Source organism: Accipiter gentilis, chromosome 18, assembly GCF_929443795.1.
Source record: "Accipiter gentilis chromosome 18, bAccGen1.1, whole genome shotgun sequence".
Classification (NCBI taxonomy): domain Eukaryota; kingdom Metazoa; phylum Chordata; class Aves; order Accipitriformes; family Accipitridae; genus Astur; species Astur gentilis.
The window spans coordinates 10,127,187-10,147,823 of NC_064897.1; the positions used below are offsets into that span (position 1 = coordinate 10,127,187).

The following is a 20,637-nucleotide window of genomic DNA, read 5'->3' on the forward strand; positions in this document are numbered from 1 at the left end:
TTAGAAATGTGTGGCATTTAATTTAGGCAATCTGTTGCCTTGACTGAATGAAAAGCCATTCCCTCTAACACTGCAAATTCAAAAGGCAGAAATGTTTTGCTGTAGTTACATTGCCTTGCTACTGATGGCTACTCCTAGCATTCAGGGCAGAACTAAAATAAACCTAGAGGCATGAGGTAGAGGTCACTTTAGCCACTGCGGGACCATTTTTGAGAAGAATGGCCACAGTATTCACATTAGTTGTACCTCAGAAGTTGTGCACTTTCTGCCACCAGGGAGGTGCTCAAAGCATGTGAGTATGCTGAAACAAACACACCTGGATTTGTGCGAGATGCTATGCCAGCTCTCTGCATTTCCCAGGGAGCTCAACTACCATAAGCACATCTAAGAGAACCTGCAACCTGGATCATACATGTTGCTTATTTTTCTCCTCTGGAACTTGTCCAGAAAGAACAAGTGCAGCTGTATTAATGCAACACTAGCAAAACCTTCCTACTTTCCATACTGTCTGTGCTGTGCTTCCATCATTTAGCAATATTTACAATATGTGTGTAGTGATCACATCTTTCAGCACTGCAGTGAAGCTGGGTCTGGAATGATGATAAACAGATATTCACCAGCGTGTGGCTAGAACATTTTTAGGCAACAAACACGCTCAGATGATGCTAATGCAATTTTGATGACGTAATTTGGGGTGAAATGCTTTCTTTCCGTACAAAAGTGCATTGAAATATAAGCAATAATGGCAGATTTCTTGAATTTTTTTTTTTTTAAGAGAACATTAACTTTCAATCAATATGCCCTTTAAATGTTCTTTTGCTGGGACTCTCATCCATTACATTCTTTGACTCTGCAAGAGAATTTTGATTAAAAGCACTTTGGGCAAGAATATACATTTCTGAACTCACAAAATGCAGTTGTTCTCCACTTAGTAAACTGTACAAAGGAAAATATTTGCAGTATCTTTGCTTTCACCACTTTCATACGAAAAATAACTACTCATTGTTTTAATTACTTTTAAAAAGGCTAAAAAATAGTGACTCCTTTTAAATCCAATTAAGTTTTTGCCATAAAAGCCTGAACCTGTCTTCTGAGAATAGTTATTCTTTCAGGTATCCAAATCAGCTTAAGAATGAGAGTCCAATTTTAAAACTGATTTTAGGTGGCCAAAAATACAAATAGGCACCTAATCACTTTTATTCTATATGGCCTATAGTAAGAACCATGTCATCAAATGTTGGTTAAGTGTTTGAAAGGTAGGTGTCTAGTCAAAGTTGGACATTTAGGCTCCCCCTGGGATTGACAGTGAGGGTAAATACCTCCAAAGGTTACATCGTCCTACCTGCTGAAGAACAGGCTGAATCAATTCCTGGAAATGTCTTTTCTTGAACAGCATGAGAAATTTTTGATGCAAAAACTTCTAAAATAAAAGATGAATGTCCTTCCTAATGTCTTCATGTCAAGATCTACTTCTGAAGAGCATGTTCAGGCACTCTCTGCATCTCTAGGAATGGAAATACTTTTTGAAAGCTTTCTGTAAGGCAAATGAAATGTCTAGTTCTCATTGTGAGGTTCAATTATTCCCCAAGCACTTTGAAGTTTCAGGTGCTTTTTGAAATTAGTCTGTGGGGCAGATGTGTTCTTGGAATTCTTTTAGCGTTATTTGTTATGATTAGGTCTCTTCTAGAAGAAGTGAATCAGACCATGGACTCACAGGGCAACTGGAAGAACTAGAGTTACTCATCTTTAGATGTTGTCACATTGCTTTATGGCATGTGGGTTTGTCTGCAGGGAAAGGTGTTACTTAAGGAAATTTTGTCATTCTTTTTAGCCAAGTCACATTAATTTCCTCCGAAACTAGTTTGTTAACAAACTTAGAATCTAAGACAAGGTGAAAACAACAAAAGACACATACCAGAAGAATCAGAAAATAAATGGTCTGCTGTTTATTGTGGGTCTAAATACCTTCAGAAAGATGACTTCATTTGTCTCTAAAATTCAAATGCCCACTGCATAAGACTTTATATGGTTCCACAGGAAGTATATTTTACCACTGGATCAAGACAGTTCTTTGTGTTGTAAAAAAAATGTTTTAAATGATGTAAGCTTACAATAAACAGCATAAGGAAAAAGAACGACCATTTTCTTTTCGGTGTATCTTTTTTAACCCTGCCAAGGTTTCCCCAGCATAACACTTTTTTCTCTAAATTTTTTGAGCTCTGGCTTAAAGTTCATGTTAGTTTAGGAGGGGAAAAGGGTAAACATAAATGAAGCAGGGATTCATTTGGGGACCCATAATGGAGCTATCAGCATAGACTATGATTAATATAGATGATTATGTAGACAAAGGTATGGTCTGCAGTTTGTATAAGCCCCTGAGGGGATTGTTGCATTCTCTAGGTTTGTTAAGCTTGAGAAATCTCTTCTACCTCAAAGGGGCACAGAAGAATTGTCATTTAAACTACTTTCAAGGTGAAATAATATTAGGCTTTCCAACAGTGTAGCTCAAGTAACATTTAAGATTCCCCTAATTATATCAGCTGTCCTGAACACAAAGCTTGCCAAGCCTACAGGAGAAACTGCTGAATGGATGAAGAGACCTTGTCACGGTGAGTGCAACGAATTCAGTTCCTGTATTCTCCATGCTGCTTCTTCTTTCCTTGCGGCAATACTCCAAGGGAAAAGGGAGACTTGATGTTTTGCCTATCCCTTTTGGCTTCCTCATCCTCATCATATCTTTCATCCTCATCTTCATCTTCGCCTTCACTATGGTGAGGGCTGGAATGCTGAGAGACAGAAGGTGATGGTGGCACTGATGAAGGCCTGGGGTACCTGAAACCTTCCGTCTGGCAGAGAGAGAAGCAAGTTGTATATATTATCACAGTGCTCCTCATTTGGTTGTATACAGCAATTTAAGGCTATCAACACTTCAAAGGAAACCAATGGTGGGATGTAAGCTAGACCTGCTCTGCACTCTAAAATTAAAATCCCTTGAACCCAGATACCCTCAGTCCTTCTCTGTCAGTAAGTACACACTTATATGGCAGTGATCTTTAGCCTATGCCATAAACAATATGCTGCCCTTCCAGCACTGCTTTTTGCAGAATATGGCTATCTTTACTGAGCCTTAAAACCATCAACACAACATGAAATCCTTCTGTACTCTGTAGTCAGAGTATGCTTACTGAAATTCAGAATTCAGTCTGAAGTTTTAAAACAGTTTTCTAGTTATAATGTCAATATCTACAAAACCAGAACCAAGCAAGTGGTTTTGGTCTGAACCTCCTTTCTTCTTATTTAAAAAAACTGAGTTGCTCTCTGGAGGTGTCTGGAGGTTTGGTTTCAAATAACATTGTTCTCATATTGGATCTGAGCTGCCTCCCTCCTCAAACTGGTGCTAATATGCCCTATGCAAGAACTGTTTGAAGGTGTGCCTTCAAACTGACCCCTTGCAGTTCCAGCCACAGACTCTTCCTCACATACCATATTTAGATGAAGGCAATACTTTGCCTTGCTTTCGCTAGATCATCTTTTCTCAGCTCCCCTTCTATTTGGTTTGTGCAGAACATCTCCATAGCATTTATCAGAAGCAAAATTAGAACCTGCCACTCTTATAGTAGGAATTTCAAGGGTCAGTTCCTCAGCTGGTCTAAAATGGCATAGTCCCATCGATGTCACTTTAAATGACTTGAAGAACTTTTCCTGTATTGCACCTGGTACCCCTTGTGTTTGCATCTGTTACCATTACAACTCCTGACCGGAGCTTGGGTCTATAACTTGTTGAGCTTTTAACTATAAGTTCCCACTTCCTTTCAGTTAAAACAAAACTTGCTAATTTCTCTCTCTGCTCCCCCCTCCTCCTCCCGTTCCCCCCTGTTCCCTGTAAAGCAGCTAAAATGCCAATGAAAAGTCCAAAAGCACTTTACCTTTAGTGGAGCACTTGGTTCCATCTCAAATTTATCTGGGAATGTTCTGCTGAGGGCCAAGTGTCTGGCATGCATGTAATACTGCAACATAAAAGAGAAGCCTTTACAAGTCAAGGATGTCTTGGGTAGATTTAAGCAGGAAAAAAAGGAACATAAAATGAGTATCTTCTAAAAGATGATGCTGAACAAAAGCTAAACGTGTTTTCAGCTAAGCAGAATCCAACTGATATTGCTACTTGTAATGAACTCGCTGCTGTGAAGTAGTGAGCCATTCATGTTAGATACACACTGAAGTAGAGTCTGGTACAGAAGTTGAATAAAGTTTCTGTAAGACTAAGATGTATTAAGATGGAAACCAGCACTTGTCTCAGTCACTGTAGTTCTTATTGAGTGATAGGTATTTATCCCTCAGGATAGAACTGGCTCTTTTTTAACCAGGAAAATTTACATCTTTAAATGTGCATGTTTATACACATAAACTTTGTACTTATCCTTGCATAGGAAGCATGTATAACAGTTACAGAGAAGTAACATTTATGAGTTTATGGAGGCCTGGTATTTAAGAATTCAGCAAAAATATTCATGGATCCACTATATTCACAAGTCTGCATCACACACATGGGAAAAAATAGCTTGCTGTGTCAGGGTATTATGTTGTGTTGGGAACCATATAAACAGAAAGGTTCTCACACAGATAGCAGAGCAGGACAAAGTCCAAAATAGTTACAAAACTGATATATGTGCATCCACTTCTCTGCTCCTGTGGCTTGAGAATACTGCTTTCCTACTGTCTTCTTAGTAGGTGGTACTGCAGTGTTTTCTATGTCAAATTAAAACCACTATTTTTCCTTTAAGGCGCAGAGGTATTTTAGGAGTGTTGAGGAGGCCCGGCAAGGCCCAGCAGCATTTTAGGAAGAACAGGTAGGATTTTTGAAAGAGGCCAGATGACTTTGGGGCACAAATCCTACTTTAGTGTAGGGCTGCCAGCGTTGTCAGAGACACAAGTTTTTTACATTGTCTTTAGCACCAGGAGTACACAGACCTCAGTGTAACTGACTTCTGTTCTAACCTATTAAGTCATGTCTCTCCTTACCACTGGAGAATGGGAGCATTACACTGAAATGTAAAGGCAGGCTTTGCCTTTAGCACCTTTGAAAGGTGCTTTTTCAGAACAAGGATGTGTCCTTGCATTGTAGCATGATGCTGAAGACTGCTAGTTAGATGTATGTGTCTGGAATTTTTAATACTTCTGCTACATAGTTTCACACACCCTGCCTAGGTATCTCCAGTCCAACAGATCTGACAGCCTCTCAGTTCGGTTTCTTTGGATGATCCTCTGGCGACGGGACTGCTGACAAAATCCATACAGGAACTGAGTCAGCTGGTTGCATGATTCATCAGGTGAGCGGAACCTCCTGTCAACTATATAGATGCCTGAAGGACACAAAAAAGGTGAAGATGAGTGGAGATGAAAATGGGATCTCACGTCTTACATTTCCATTCCACCTTCTGTCACACAGTCTTACAAACATTACATGTATTATATGTTTTTTTCAATATTACAAGGCAGCTGTAAGTGGAACATTTGTTACTATTCTAATGGAATGGAAAGCTACAGAGATATATGTATTTTTTATTTTAATTTTCTTTACCTTTCAGGCTGAAATTCAGCAATTTATTCAAAACTCAGAGGCTTTGTTGTTGTTGTGTAAGTATGTCCAAAAGGATTCAAGAGTTTCTGGGTAAAGACATATCATTTTTATCTCCCCTAATTTTTAAAATACTGACTGCTTAAAAAAAAAAATCTAGTGCTTTCCTAGTTTGCAGTAGAATTTATAGGTGTGGATTGTCAGAATCAGCCTGTAGGAGAGAGGCTGTGCTTTCTGTAGAAATACAAGTGTTTCCATAGAGATAGCTAACTCACATGCATTAATCAATATACAATTCTGGCAGAGAGAGGGCCAAGGTAAACCTTGCCTCTGTGTAGTTTGTAGAGATCAATACTTTATTCTTGCACCTTCCTTTCACCAGGATGTTGGGAAGAAGAGGGTAATAAACCTCAGCTATCTTAAGGGACAAGACAAGATGCACAACTACCTTAACTGAAGCGCCCAGTGTCCCCTAGGAATGTACAGTAAGTTAAGTCAACGTTCACAGCTATGTTTTGGCAGAGAAGAGCAAGTGAACTGTGCTCTCAGTCTGTACCTTTCTGAAGGCTCTCAAAGACATGTCTATCCAGGCAGGCATAGTTATATTTGCAAGTGACTCTACCCCTGCCCCTAGATCAGGGCATAGTTGGTACTAGTGTGGATCTGTCATTGCCTGATTGTGCAGACAAGCCAAGGTACTTAGAAAAAGGCCCTAGTTTGAGCACATTTTCAATATTATCTTGACACACCAGGAGCTGGCTACCCTCCTCCTCACCACACTCCAATCACAGGCCATTTCTAAACCTTTTTGACCAGATTCTTATTTGTAAGTAGGTTCCTTTTATTTTCACAGGTTTATTTTTTAGAGTACATGATAATTTACTCTTTGTTTGGTGGGGCCAAGTTTCACCAGCCTCAAAGTCTCAGTGCATCCTTCTTGGACCATTCAAAGAGAAGCAGATTTTCACTGCTTCTTTTGAAGGGCTCAGAGTGGTACAGTGTAACCAGAGGCATTAAAGGGAAGCCTTGGGAGACTCTAGAGTAGTACGAGGAGTGGTGAGTTTGGGAAGGTAAAGTAGACAAAAGATTAAAGGGAGACAAATGGGAGAGAACCTGGAAAGGGTTCGGATAAATATGAAAGCTTGAATGGCTTGTTCAACATAACGAGATATTCAGAGCTCTGAATATATTCCCCCGATGAACTCCATTGCACTAGTGAAAGCATGAAATTGAGGAGTAACAGCATCGTTGCTGTGCTTTTTGCTTTCCTACCTCAGAGGTGGTATTTTTATATGGTGTTAAAAATTTTACCATAAGCTGCTGGGTCAGCAACATGTTCCTGCATGAAACAGCCAAATCCAGAAAGGTTTGTGGTTACACTGGGAATACCCATCACAGTACATTCAGCTGCCGAAAGAAACAGACAAAAATCGTTTCAGGGAAACATGCTTTGAATGGTTTCACCTTCAGAGAAAAAAAAAAAAAGACACAGGCAGACAGAAGGTCCCAAAACACTAGAGGTGCTCTGAAAATGTCAAGTGAAAACTATTATGCTTTGTTGTGGATTTGGAGAAGAAGAAAAAAGAAAGAAAGAAAAAGAAATTTTAAAGAGAAAATTTCACACTGTTTTTGCAAACTTATCTTTGTGTTTCCCAGCAGCTAAACTAAAAACTTTCTGGGAGTCCAGTGTTGAAACAGGGAACTCCAATATAGGGTCTGGACTGTTTGTTTGGATTTTAAATTGATGCCTGATGTACACATATGTTTGTTAGTTGTTCATAACTATTTACAAAACTGAATATCTTAAGTGCGAGAGCATGTTAAACTTTGTACTTTGATATTCATTGTTTGTAAACTGGTCCCTATAGCAAGAAAAAAACCCAACAAACCCCATCATTAAGTCAGGACTGCATTCAAAGTAGATGTGGAGCTAGTTTTATAAAATTCGAAAATGCATGCATCTTTTGTAGTTATTTCTATCATCGCTGTGAGTAAGGATAACTGCTTACTCAGGCTTAAACAGTTTTTGTTGATGAACATAAGCCTAACCTAAGACAGCATGCAGATAAAGTAAATACTCTCGTTTTTGAAATGCTGAAAGCCATCTACATAGCCTTCATTCATATGACAATAAAACTGGTGTCTATAAAATAGAGCTATAAATCTACCTTAAAAAATCACTTTTTGTTTCTGGGAGAATTAAATGGGTATCAACAAAGAGAATTGCTTTTGCATTAGTAAAGGAAAGAGAAACTACCTTTTTAACTAGTGCAAATCACAGCTTTCCTCAGAACTTCTAAGTCCCAATCTAACATTTCTGTCCAGGTTTACTTTAATGTTCACTTCAAAATCATCCATGGCTGCCACACTTTCTTTTATCTTAGCTGAGATTAGAACAGGAAGAGAAATGGCTGGAATGCAAGACAGTTGTCTTACTTGGAATTGAATAGCTCTCTTGGAGAGAAATAGCTCTGGAGAATTACTAAACTTGCAAAATACCTGTTCTGATTAATTGGCTTACAACAAGTGCTCTTCAGAGGGTCACCCCAACTTTCAGATGTGTATCAACACTACAGAAGGTATTTTGGAGGACCTAAAAACCCCAGGCACCTAGGCTTTGTTCTTCATAGATATTCAAGTTTATAGTTCGCACCAATTTCATCAGGTGTTAAGTGCCTTTTGTAAATCTGGGCCAAATTTTTTAAGTCAGAAACTATATGCTTTCTGTATCTTTAGAAATTTCTATTTAATTCTGTGAGATTCTCTACCACTGCATGTATTTGTGGTAAATATATTAGATATGGTGTTACATAATTTTATCACACTTAATTGTTATCTTGAATTAAATCCACTGAACTATGTCAGCTGGTAGCATCAAGATTTCTTGCCCTACTTTTTTCAATATGTACATTCCTCTAAATCTTCTTTTAAAATCATTGAACCAAGTTAATTTGAATTAATTTTAAAAAAATGATTTTTTGTTCTAAAGCCACAGAAAATCAAAAGATTACATGTTAGTATGGGAAAGGGTCCAGCGCAGGGACAAATGTGAGTAGTTGTCAGTCAGTAGATGCCATTTTATACCACCTGGCCCCCAAATTTTGCCAGCAGTAAGACCTTTGCACTGCAGAGGAAACAGAGCCAAAAGAGTTTTTTCAGCACTCCGGAAGAAACTGGCTGCAAAACTATTTTGCATCAACAGAATGGGTATTCATCTTTTGATACTAGTTAAGTGTACAGATTGCCTACCTGGAGTGTAACCCCAGGGTTCATAGTATGATGGAAATACACCAAGGTGGCAGCCTCTAACAAACTCCTCATAGTCCAAGGGCAGCAATGGGCTTGTTGAAGAAAGAAACTCTGGATGTAGGATCACCTGGATATTCAAAACTTAGATTAGAGGTGAAAGAAAACCTTCATCAATACATTTTAATGATCAATAAGCTTAAGAAATTTCTTCACTCTGGTCTTTTTCCTAATTATCTGGACAACATCTCCTCTACCCATCTGTTACCTAATTCACTTCCCACACTAAAATGTATCCTGCCTGCGTGCAGTCTTGTATCCTGCCTGTGTACCATCTTGTCCTGGAAATATCACTGATAAAGAACCCTTTTTCTGGACAGGTCTTCAGCTTCATCCTTGTTGATCAAAGAAGACCATGTGAATTGGGAATTATGCCTAAGGCTGTGGCATTTAGCAATACTAAATTAGTTCTCTTGGTCTGCTATACCAAGTTACAGAGTATTGGGATGTCTTGTTCCAGAGGAGGTGTCAGGAGAATACAGCACTTCTGAGTTTCACAGCATCCAACTGAAATATAGGAGTGGTTATGTTACTCAGTGGATCTCTCAAGAACTGAGAATTTTGAAACCAGACGTATTACAGCCCCATCATCACAATCCTGTACCTAGGCTAACTGATCTTGCTGAAAGACAAAGCTTATTAACTAGGGCTAATGTCCCACTTTCAGGACCCAAGCTAATTTATCTGCATGACTCTGCAGGGCTTGGGGTTACTGTCCCATATTCCACTGCTAAGTAGAGAAGTGCCTTGTATATGCTGTCCAGCTTGGGAGGAAGAAGTGTGAGGGAGGGGTTTAATCTTCTCTGGGCTTTTTTGCCAGCATGAACATACTGCAGCCATTATTCCACATCAAGCATATGCTTTTATACTTCCTTAATAATATAGTCATGCTACTCACTTGAGTAAATCAATGCATGAATGTATTCAACCAGTAAATGGGCTGTAAACTCATTATGAAAGCTTATTTGATCCCAGTGAACCAAATATTTTCCATTGGAATTGCTGAGGCTATTTTTCACATGCCAGCTGTGTCTGCATGGATATGTCATACATCTCTCAAAATGACTTTCCATTTGAAGTTTACAGAGTATTTGTCCATGACATTCAGCTCATTAAGTATTAAGCCTGTTCATGTAGCAGGTAATTTTCCAGTGGTAATGACAGTTTTGTACAAACTTGACATATACTTAGCCGATCAAGCCTGCCGAGAAGCAGGAAGAGGTGTCTGCAGTGTTATATGCTATCTGCTTTCTAAGGACTTCAAGCAGTTAATTCTGAGGAATTTTTTATTACATTTATACACAGTGCATCTTTCCACCCTACTTTTGTTACATCTAATATATTATTACCATATTATGCTCTCAGAGTTCATTCGAGACACACACTTAGCAGAGAGTATGTTAAGCCAGGAAAAAGCATCTAGTAAGTTGAGAAAAATGTTTACTTAGTTATTGTCATGTATTTAAAAGCCAAAACACTGAGAACAAGTGATATGTCATTGACAGAGTTACTATGGATCTGACTTTAAAAAGGTTTGGGCAAGGAAGAATTTGCAATTTTAGGTTATACTTTGAATAGATAGATGATGAGATAGTCATAGTTAACAGAGGGAATGCCAGAGATTGCCAGACAAAAAAAAGCTTTGGCAGACTAGTGAAAGCGGGAGCTTATAATTTCTGTGGTCTGGTAAGATGGACATGGAAGTAAGGAAAGATTTATTTACATACATTTAGCTTCAACAGTTAACATAAACATAAGCACAGCGTGAACAGAAGTATTTCTGCTCAGGATCAAAGCCCTGATTACCTTCTACAGCAAATGCTGAGTGTCAGGGTGCGGTTCTTAAGAGATGAACCAATACTCCAGAAACGTCTGTGCTCAAACTCTGGACCTCCAGTTTTAAGCAAATGAATCTATCACAGAATTTTACATCTGGGTGCAAATGACCTGTGGCACTTTCTGGATTTCAGGAGTAGCAGCTCCTCATTGAGTACAGCAGGCAGCAATGCAAACAATTCCCTAACATGAGATTTCTAACTTGAAATTAACTTGGTTAAACAGCAACTGAGGATATCTGTGAAGTGACTAGTTGTCATTCCTGGAAAGGGAGGAAGACAGAAGAAGTAGTCTATTCTGCCTATCAAGAATTTGACCGCACTCTGCATGCTAACAATCCAGACTGAGACTGTTTAAAGAAATTCCATTTTATATCTAAAATGAAAGGAACAGAATGTACCTTTACTCTGTCTGTCCGGTTATTGAAAAGGCCAATGCGTCGGATGGTATTGAGGATTGGATCATTGCCATCGTCAATCATGTTGTGGGTGGTCACTGGAGGCAGACAGTGTCGCTGATGAGAGAAAAGGCAATCCATAAGCCAGACAAAACTGTTGGCAAAGAGTCCTGTTACCATTTCCTAAGGTTAGTGGAAGACAGTGGGAGATTTTGTCATCAATGTGAATAGGTTTTTACCCTTTCATTTTAAAGTAAGAAAGGAAAGTTATGATCATATAATGTTCTCTTCTATATAACTAAGGACACAAATGAGACTATAAAATCTGTCACGGGACTTGTTTCATTTACCTCAAGATAAATATATTTGTACTAACTTCTAGAAAGGCCTACCATTTAATTTTAAACATTTTTATTCAATATGTTATGTCTCCTTAAGAGATTGGTTTTACATATTTAATAAAAATGGATGAATCCAGGGTTCAGGAACAATGCAAAGTTCACGTTTAGTGCAGAAGAAAAGAATTAGGAACTTTGGTGTCCTGCATGTGACTGGAGGAATATCCATGAATTCCCCAAAAGAATTAGTTTAGGTCATACTCTCATGAAAAACATTCACAGCTGATGTTTAAATGTTACTGATGAGAAGTATATTTGCCGAAAACTTCTTTTTCAATGCATGCATATCACTATAGGTCATACACAATCCTTGTACATAGTCATATTTATAATTTATACTAGATGTTTGTGTAAATAATACATTTTCTGACCTGAGTTGAAAAGATGGCTCTTTTCATAATGGTTATATCATCTCGGTCAAGAATCTTGTTCAAGTCTGGAATTTCTCCTCTGCAGAGGCAACACAAAGCCTATTTTACCAAATGACTTATTATCAGTTGTATAAAGAAAATGAAGAAACGGCGAACAAGGTGTGATCTGAAGTCTGCTGATGTCAACATGAATCTTTACTTTCTTTTCATGGCCCTTCTATATTCGCAACATTTTATTCTCCTATACTTGCTGACCTTTCAATTAGTTTCCAACAAAGCTAAAGAATTTTTTTTCTGTTTTTCAGACACACCCTGTTTTTGCTGAAGTTCCAGTCATCTCATCTGTTCTTTGGGTCATTCACTTCCAACTGTCTTTTGAAAGGATATGACTAAGCCACTAATACATACTACTTTGTCACTGGTGCTTTTTTAAGCTGAAGTAGCTCATTTTTGGCAGTGAGTAAGCCTTTGTGTTACTTAGACCTCCCCTATGTCTCTTAAGACTCTTTCCACAATGGGATGCTAGTACCTTTAAATTTTTTCTCTGTGATTTGACTATTGACAAGTAGCATGTATATGTAACAGAGTGTCCCATACGCTTCTCCTATGCCCTTCCTATGGATGTCAAAATTTCTTACACAAAGAATAGAAGCACAGAAACACCACAGGTAAGCGAGCTGAATATGTGGTTCTGCAAGGCAGAGCAAAGTAACCTATACACTCACTTTAGCAGAGCATTGTAGAGTTTCTTTCCAAACTTTTCTTTCACAGATTGTGCAGTGTCCCTAGAAAAATAAATAAATAAATGTACAAAACAGAAGAATCCAGGACAAAGAATAAAAGAGATTCCTGCTGTTGGAAATTAAATTGTGCTTTCATATATACTGATGGAACCAAGAAGGTAGAGGTCTGGTTCTCAAAATTCTTTTATCCAGCCAGCAGCCGTACTGATGGATTTCAGCACAACTGAGGATTTGACCTGCATCCAAAGATGAATGCACTGTGAAAGCCAGGAACAGACCTCACTACTGATTACTTCTAATATTTTGCTCTCATCAGTAGACCACACTTTCATCTCAGCTATGAAAAAGACACCATATATATGACTCTACATAGAGAAACATGATCATTAACATTGGGCACTAATCAAGACTGAGAGGTCTCCAATTTCTCTTGACCTAGTAGAAAGACATTAAGGTATAAGAGTTAAACAAATAGGGATTTTAAAGTAAGCATCTCCCTTCACTTTCTGCCCTATTTTCTGACTCAAAGACTTTTGAAAAAAAGCATTAGACCAAAAGGTAATTAGTTATAAATTAGTTTGCAAACCAAAAACATCCTGGAAAGCTCAGGCCATGTTTTAAGCTAATAATAAAGCCCGTGACAGACAAATGTTATATTTTAGCTAAGAAAGAACTCCAGTGAACAACTGTTCTAAATGCAGAGTCATTTATATTATCCTGCCCCTAGTTGAAGTAACTTGAAAGTACAGCTGGAAGTGCTGTTGTCAAAATAGCAAATGCACTCTCAATTTGAGTGAAACACCCACTTCACGGAACTCTTCCTGCCTTTCTGATTTCTAAGAATTATACTTTGGGCTACAACAAAACTTGTTAAGTGAAATCCTAAACTTTACCAAGCTGAGAATCCACATACCTGTATTTAGTTGCTTTCTCCCAACTCACATGGACACAATAGTGGACGAGTTAATTTTGGATGAGTTGTAAAGCAGCTAAATGTCAAATGAAATTGATCCAAATCCCAGCAAGCCTGTCCCCTCATGACTATATTTTCATAGACTCATGCCATGCACAATATCCAAAACTTAACCCAGATAGGATAGACTGCTTTTTCAGAAGCAGAGGAAACAAGGGATTTTTATATCCCAGATCAGCCATCATCTATTCCTTTATAAGTGCCAACCTCTTCTTGTATTTAATTTCTGTGGCATCCTTGAAATCATCTAAAATTATTTTGTAATACTGATATCAGCTGGTTTTATCCAGGAGCTCCAGATTATCACCATGATTATGCTGCATATGATGATGCAGAGGGTCTTTTGCTTTTCATAGAGCACAGTGGGAAGAATAGCTGGAAGCAGCATTTTTTGCATGATTTCATGTCTTTAGGTTTACCTTTACTGTTACTATTGTGGCTGCATTACTGAGTACCAGAGAAATAACCATGTAGTAGAGATACAACATAGAAAAACCTTTGCATATTTAATTTAATTTAAACTTTCCTAATATCCATATATTATTTATTTAATACGTACCTGTTGTATTATATTCAAACATTACATACTTTATATCAAAGACAAAGCAGAGGCCAAAAGTACTTGTTGCAGTTATGGCTGCTCCTCACTGCACTCACATTATTTTCCTACAGTTCTTGCGTACAGAGTTCTCATTAAAAACTCTGGCTACATTACTCCGCTTTAGCCATCTATGGTTTAAGCTAGTTGTACAGATTCTCCACACATCCGCAGAGGGTGACAGTCCGTTTCAGAGGATGATTCTCTTCATTCATCTTAGACACTTCCTGAAGCGGTATAGGATGAAACATCATTTGGAGTGAACCATCACTCTCCACTGGCAGTGAAGGCAGCTCAGATGCATTACTTTTAAGAAGCCAGAGTTGGACAATTAATTCCAACCTCTATATTTGTGGTACCTGTTTCCAGCATGGTAAGCAGGTAGAATGTTTCCTGTAAGTCCCAAGAAGATGTTGTGTAATGACTCCAGAGATAATCTAGAGAGTAGATAGATTTCTCATACCTGTCTTCTTTTCCAGATATGGCAAAAGCTACATGATTTCAATGATCCTTGTTAAACTATTTCTGTCATTGTTTTTGTGCAAGTTTAGTATCCATTAATCAAAGACTTCAACTTGATTACTGCTATCCAGAAACTGAGCCAGAGATCATCTGCTGGAGGCAGTTAATGAGATAATAAGAAAAATAGTATCCTTCTCTTACAAAGTGCCTTTCGACTACAGATCTCTAAGTTGTATAGATTTCTATCATCTTTTAAATATAGAACTGGCATCAGACAGAGGTTAAACACAGGGAGACACAGGCATAAAAGCAGAAGCTAGGTCTTGTGGGTTTTAGTCCCTTAGCTTTAAGACCAGCTTACTTCTGCAGCAGAGTTTAACTGCTCTAGCCACCTGATAAGGTGCACATTTCCATTTCCCTGCTTAGATAATGAATCTGTAAATATGTTGAGTGAAATGGCATTTTTCACTTTTTTAAACAAAATTCATCCTTGATAACACACTACTGATTTTCCTTATGAATTTGAACCTTCAGTTTTGCCATGTGTCTCTGTTCAGAAGTACCTCACAACATGTATCTTTTCCTATGTAGAATCACATAGCAGTTAAAGTGAGGTGAAGGTTAAGTCTGTCTGTGCTTTGCTTTTTTGTTTGGGAAGTTGTAAAATGAAAACTGTTAAACTGAGAAGGGCTGTGACAATTTTCCCTTTATAGGTGTAAGTTTCACTGCTTGGGTATGGCCATTGCTTATTGTAGGCTATATAGAAAATTATGGACAATTATTATCAACCATTATTCTGCTGGATTAGACAGCACAATTTCCATAACTCCAAATAAAAGAGGATGTGCAATTAATTTCTTTTTCCGACCACTGGCAGAGAAGCTCACTCTGATAAATTAGCAGGCAGTCCTTATTTTGCAGGAGCTAAATGGCACGTCCAAAGGGAGTACCAGAAACAGTCAGAAGACAACCAGAACACCGGATTTTCTAGAACCTTTGACTTTGCCACTGCAAAACAAGTACTATTTGCTAACTTGTTACAAAGCACGGCAAGGCAAGTTTACAAAAAATAACCTAGGACAAAAAAAGTGAAATATTTGCCCTTATTTTTCATTCCTATCTCTTTCATTCCCACAACTACATTCTAGTTACCCACAATCCTCAATTTTAGCAAAGCAAAAAGAGCATTATTCTCCATCAGAAACTTTTGCATGTATCCTCAATTCACTGTACAAAGACCTCAGTGAGAATGGCAATTACCAGAGCTGCTTCCGGACTGCTTGTCCTTTCAAGGTTTCCACATTGAAATTGTTTGTCTTTGCTGGCATGATGAAGAACACAACAACCGTAACATCAGTCTTATGAACCTACATGGACACAAGATGGAGAGGAAAAAAAATCTCACTACAAGGTATCACAACCAACTTTAACACTAAGAATTAGTCACAGGAAAAGCCAGCGCACTTTGTTTGTCCAGGAAGACTCTGATCTTATACCTCTCCCTTTAGCTATGAAGTTTTTGTCAAGTCAGAGCTATACCTGAGGATAGATACAGGTAAACAGATGTCACCCAGTTCCAATTTGGGCAATAGAGATCTTCCTGACTTCTCATGGTTTAGAAGCCATGGCTTAGAATGTGAACATAAACTACAAAAATTAAAAATCCTACACATATTTTCTCACCTAACACAAACTATGTTGGCTCAACGGAGTCAGCAATTAGTTTACTAGCTAAGGTATGCCCAGGTATGGGGTGAGGGATTCCCTACAGCAGGAAGCAGAACTACTTTCTACAGCAATAGTGCCCCACCTGTATGGGCAGAAAGAGGCATGGTAGCAACCACTATCTGAACCTGAACCCCTGGCAAAGAACCCGCCAGACACACAAAAAACTGCAAGTGACTTCTTGCTCATGTCTCACATCCAGCTACTGCAAAGGCAAAAAGCATTTTTTGTAAAATCTGACCCTTTACTTATAGATGGTTTCACTTGCTGGTTTCTCCTGTGCACTAAGAAGATCACAATACCAGGTCCTTGAGGGATTCCTTGCATGGAGCAGAATGAGGTTGTACACCTGTCAGCAACTATTTAAAGAAAAGCTAAGGGTGAACTCTGTTCAGAGCTATAAAAATTAAATTATTTTTAATTGCCTCCATTCTAAACTTTAGACACACGTGCATGCTACTAGCATGCGTTCTCTCAGATTGAGGTACAGGGAAATGTCTAGTATAAAATAACCTATGGGAATCATCTATCATTTTAAGGTTCTTCCCTTCCCTCTCTTCAAGGCAGGTTCAGAGCCCATCATGCTATGATCTCTGTGTGTATTAATAATCTGTTCCAACATCCATATTACATTTCCAAAATGTTAGTAGGGTTTTCAAGTAGCAAAGGAAAAGGACTCTATAAAATAAACCAATTCCATCCAATGATATGTATTTTTTAGGTTCAGGCTGGGACTTGTTTAAGAAGCAGCATCGTTCCCAGATTCACAAGTAGTACATGTATTCTGCTGTTCCCAATGGAATTACCTGTTGAAATAATTACAGAGCAAGTGTTCTTTGAACAGCTAATCAGGTGCTGGCATGCATATTGGAACAGTAATGCAATAAAGTGAGGCTCAGCTTATGGGAGAAGCAAGTCCTAATATACTGTTCCAGAGTTTTGGAAAACTAGCCTCAGTTTCCTTTGACCTTCCATTGGCCATTGATGTCATATAAATCATTAGATACCATAAGAGATTGCTGCAATCAATGCTTAAGCAATTCTTTCCCTCTTACTGCATAAGACCTTTCACATTATCAGCAGTCATGGTTAATAGCTATGCAAATGCCATTAACAGGTAGCTGATGTTGCACAGCATTGCCAAACAGCAAAAGTCAGTTTTTTGGCAAAGTTGTGGAAGAAACACTTATGTTATGCAAGGTGATCTGCTGTGTGAGTGAATGGATTAAGTATTTCCAGAAAGTCCACAGGCTCTAATGGTGTATTTATAAAAGGTGTGTTGTGGTTTAACCCCAGCCAATAGCTAAGCACAACGCAGCTGCTCACTCACTCCCCCTCACCCAGTGGGATGGGAGAGAGAATCCGAGAAAAAAAAAGAAGTAAAACTTGTGGGTTGAGATAAGAACAGTTTAGTAGAACAGAAAGGAAGAAACTAATTATAATAACAATAGTAAAATGACAATAATAATAATAGGATTGGAATATACAAAACAAGTGATGCACAATGCAATTGCTCACTGCTTGCTGACCAATGCCCAGTTAGTTCCTGAGCAGCGATCCCCCCAGGCCAACTCCCCCCAGTTTATATACTGGGCATAATGTCACATGGTATGGAATATCCCCTTGGCCAGTTTAGGTCAGCTGCCCTGGCTGTGTCCCCTCCCAACTTCTTGTGCCCCTCCAGCCTTCTTGCTGGCTGGGCATCAGAAGCTGAAAAATCCTTGACTTAGTCTAAACACTACTTAGCAACAACCGAAAACATCAGTGTGTTATCAACATTCTTCTCATGCTGAACCCAAAACATAACGCTATACCAGCTACTAGAAAGAAAATTAACTCTATCCCAGCTGAAACCAGGACAAGGTGGTGGTAAAACAAGTGCACTTAGGGCTTTGAAAATTAATATTTTTTCAGCCCTGCTGACAATATAGTATCAAGATTTTTATCCAGATTTTCTGTATCATTTAAGTGACAGAGTACAAAAGAGAGAGTCTGGGACAACAGCCAGTTGATCCTTGCTAGATGACTAAAAACTGATTAGCTTTTTTTTTATTATTTTTCACTCTAATGTATCAGTCTTTGGGACACATCTAGAGACATTTTCAGCGATCTTATTTGTAGGTGGCAAGTTCTCTGCTCTTTGATCATGACAAGGCCTAGGCCTTATCTTCATTAAAGTATTCCATAAAGGCATTTAGAAACATTGCATTTATTTTGTACCTGAGGAAACAGAAGCATGGAGGAGTGAGCAGCTTCTCCACGCTTATTCATCAGGCCACTGCCACACTGTGAATTTTAATGCAAGATTCCCATCCAATGTGATAATAGTACTCAAAGATTTAAAAGAATATGGTCAGGTCCTAATGAATTAAGCAATTTGCTTAAAAATATTTTTTTAAATTGCATCATTAAAGGATTTTTTTTTTCCTTCTAACATGTAAACCATCAGGGTAAATTCTTGAATCATATTTTCAGTATTTTTCTCTGAAAACAAGGGAGGTAACCATGGATTAACTTCTTGAACTACGTAATCAATTATTTTTAAGCAGTCCGAGATTGTTAAATACTATGATGACTCAGGGAGAGAGCTTTATGAAAACTGAATATCCCATAACTATTTTCCTATAAGCCAAAGTATGGCATGGAAATTGTTGCAGGTGACTTCCATAGTATGGTAAGTTTGAGCATAGGCTTTATGTTATCTGGATTTGCAGAAGATTTCTTACCCTAAGCAAAAAGTTTAATCTTGATAAGGCTTCTAGAAACATATCAGCTCCTTTGTTGGAAAACTCGTATCTCCCAGCAATGAAGAAAAATAAGGTCTTCTCAAGACTGAAGTCAAGGTGGCTGAAACCAAGCAAACAGACAAGCACAAACTATTTCTCAAGATATAATCAAACAAAACACACAACAGCTTTCTATTCTGGAGCAATTTATTATCCCAGGAAAATAATGAAAGTGAGGCTTTTCTGCTGTTCTTCAAATTGACTATCTTAATCGGATAAACTGCATCTTGGATAAATGATGAAAAAATCAATACCTTCTGCCTGATCCCACAATCTATTAAGCAGAGTTAGAACCAGTATCTAAAATTCATTTATCTTCTGACTGAGAAATCCCAGACAGATATTTGTATAAGTTGGTAACATTTTGACTTCTCTATGAAGTATGTGTTAGTCTTTCTGCTTTGGTTCTTGCTTTAAATAGTGTTGGACAACCATTGCTAATTTTTGAAAAGTAAAAGCATACCCATAGAAATGACCTCGAATGAACTCTTGGATCCTAGCCTTGTACATGGAATGCAAATTCTGAAACTCATGCATTGCTGAAAATTTCTTAATGTTCAAGCCATTTGGGGTGACAACATCTGGAAAAGCAGAGAAAAGGCAGAGGTAGACATCTTCAGAGTCAGAGAAATCTTTAAGGAAAGAACCAACGTGTCTTTCAGTTGTCAGTATGTGAACAGGTTAGGTACCCTTATTACTCATGCATAGGGAACAGCACTGTCTAACACAATGGTCTCCACCAGCTTACTCCACAAAGCTATTGCATGTGGCACTCCACTGTCTATAGCATTGAAGTGGCTTTGTACCATTTTGACCTGTACTCAACATTAGCATAGACCCTGCTGAACACCGAGGTCTCCCCATACCCTTTTGTACTGTCAAGACTTAAGTAATGTCTCCATTTAGCCATATGTTTTTTGTGCAATATGCCCTTTACCTCTTTATTCTTGTATCACTGTTGCCTGCTTTATTACTATAGATTGAAAGCTCATGAAAGCAGAAACTGTGCTGTATTATGCACTTGTTTCCTGCATGGCACAGGAGAGGTCTGTTCTGTAAGACTTCTGAAGATTTACCAGAAAAGGGGGAAGATAAGAAACCTTTTTTAAAAAGACGACCTTTCAGTAATCTGTTGGATTTCTCCTAAAAATAGCCACAGAATAGTACGCTTTACACTTTTATGGCTGCTCTCCTCAAGGATTCCAAAGCATCTTACAATTATTTTTTTTTTCATTTCCAGTATCTTCTAAGGTAGAGTTATAGAATATACACAGAGGATAGACATAGCTTGTTCCAGCCAACACTGAAATTCAGTCACTCTTCACCTTTCTGGTAGAGCACAGCAGCTGTTTAAAGGCTTGCCCTAAATCTAGTTGAAGTAAATGGAAAGAATGCCATTTTCTTTTCTTTGAGTTGGCTTATGAAATCCATGTATAGAAAGGAAAGGGAAGGTCAGTTCCTCAGCAG

The 20,637-nt window shown here is 38.3% G+C and overlaps 1 protein-coding gene across 1 annotated transcript in view; it reads right to left on the reverse strand.

Moving 5' to 3' along the window:
- Positions 1-1,923: 1,923 nt before the first annotated feature.
- Positions 1,924-20,637, reverse strand: part of GYS2 (glycogen synthase 2) — a 47,717-nt gene continuing 29,003 nt past the window's right edge. Inside the window, exons 6-16 of the mRNA XM_049821895.1 lie at positions 19,634-19,751; positions 19,111-19,231; positions 15,920-16,026; positions 12,609-12,668; positions 11,884-11,962; positions 11,118-11,231; positions 8,825-8,951; positions 6,887-6,982; positions 5,197-5,360; positions 3,927-4,007; positions 1,924-2,846 (exon numbers count right to left, since the gene is read on the reverse strand). Coding sequence (XP_049677852.1) covers positions 2,625-2,846; positions 3,927-4,007; positions 5,197-5,360; positions 6,887-6,982; positions 8,825-8,951; positions 11,118-11,231; positions 11,884-11,962; positions 12,609-12,668; positions 15,920-16,026; positions 19,111-19,231; positions 19,634-19,751 — 1,289 coding nt within the window. The 3' untranslated portion in view covers positions 1,924-2,624. The remainder of the gene's footprint in view (positions 2,847-3,926; positions 4,008-5,196; positions 5,361-6,886; positions 6,983-8,824; positions 8,952-11,117; positions 11,232-11,883; positions 11,963-12,608; positions 12,669-15,919; positions 16,027-19,110; positions 19,232-19,633; positions 19,752-20,637) is intronic.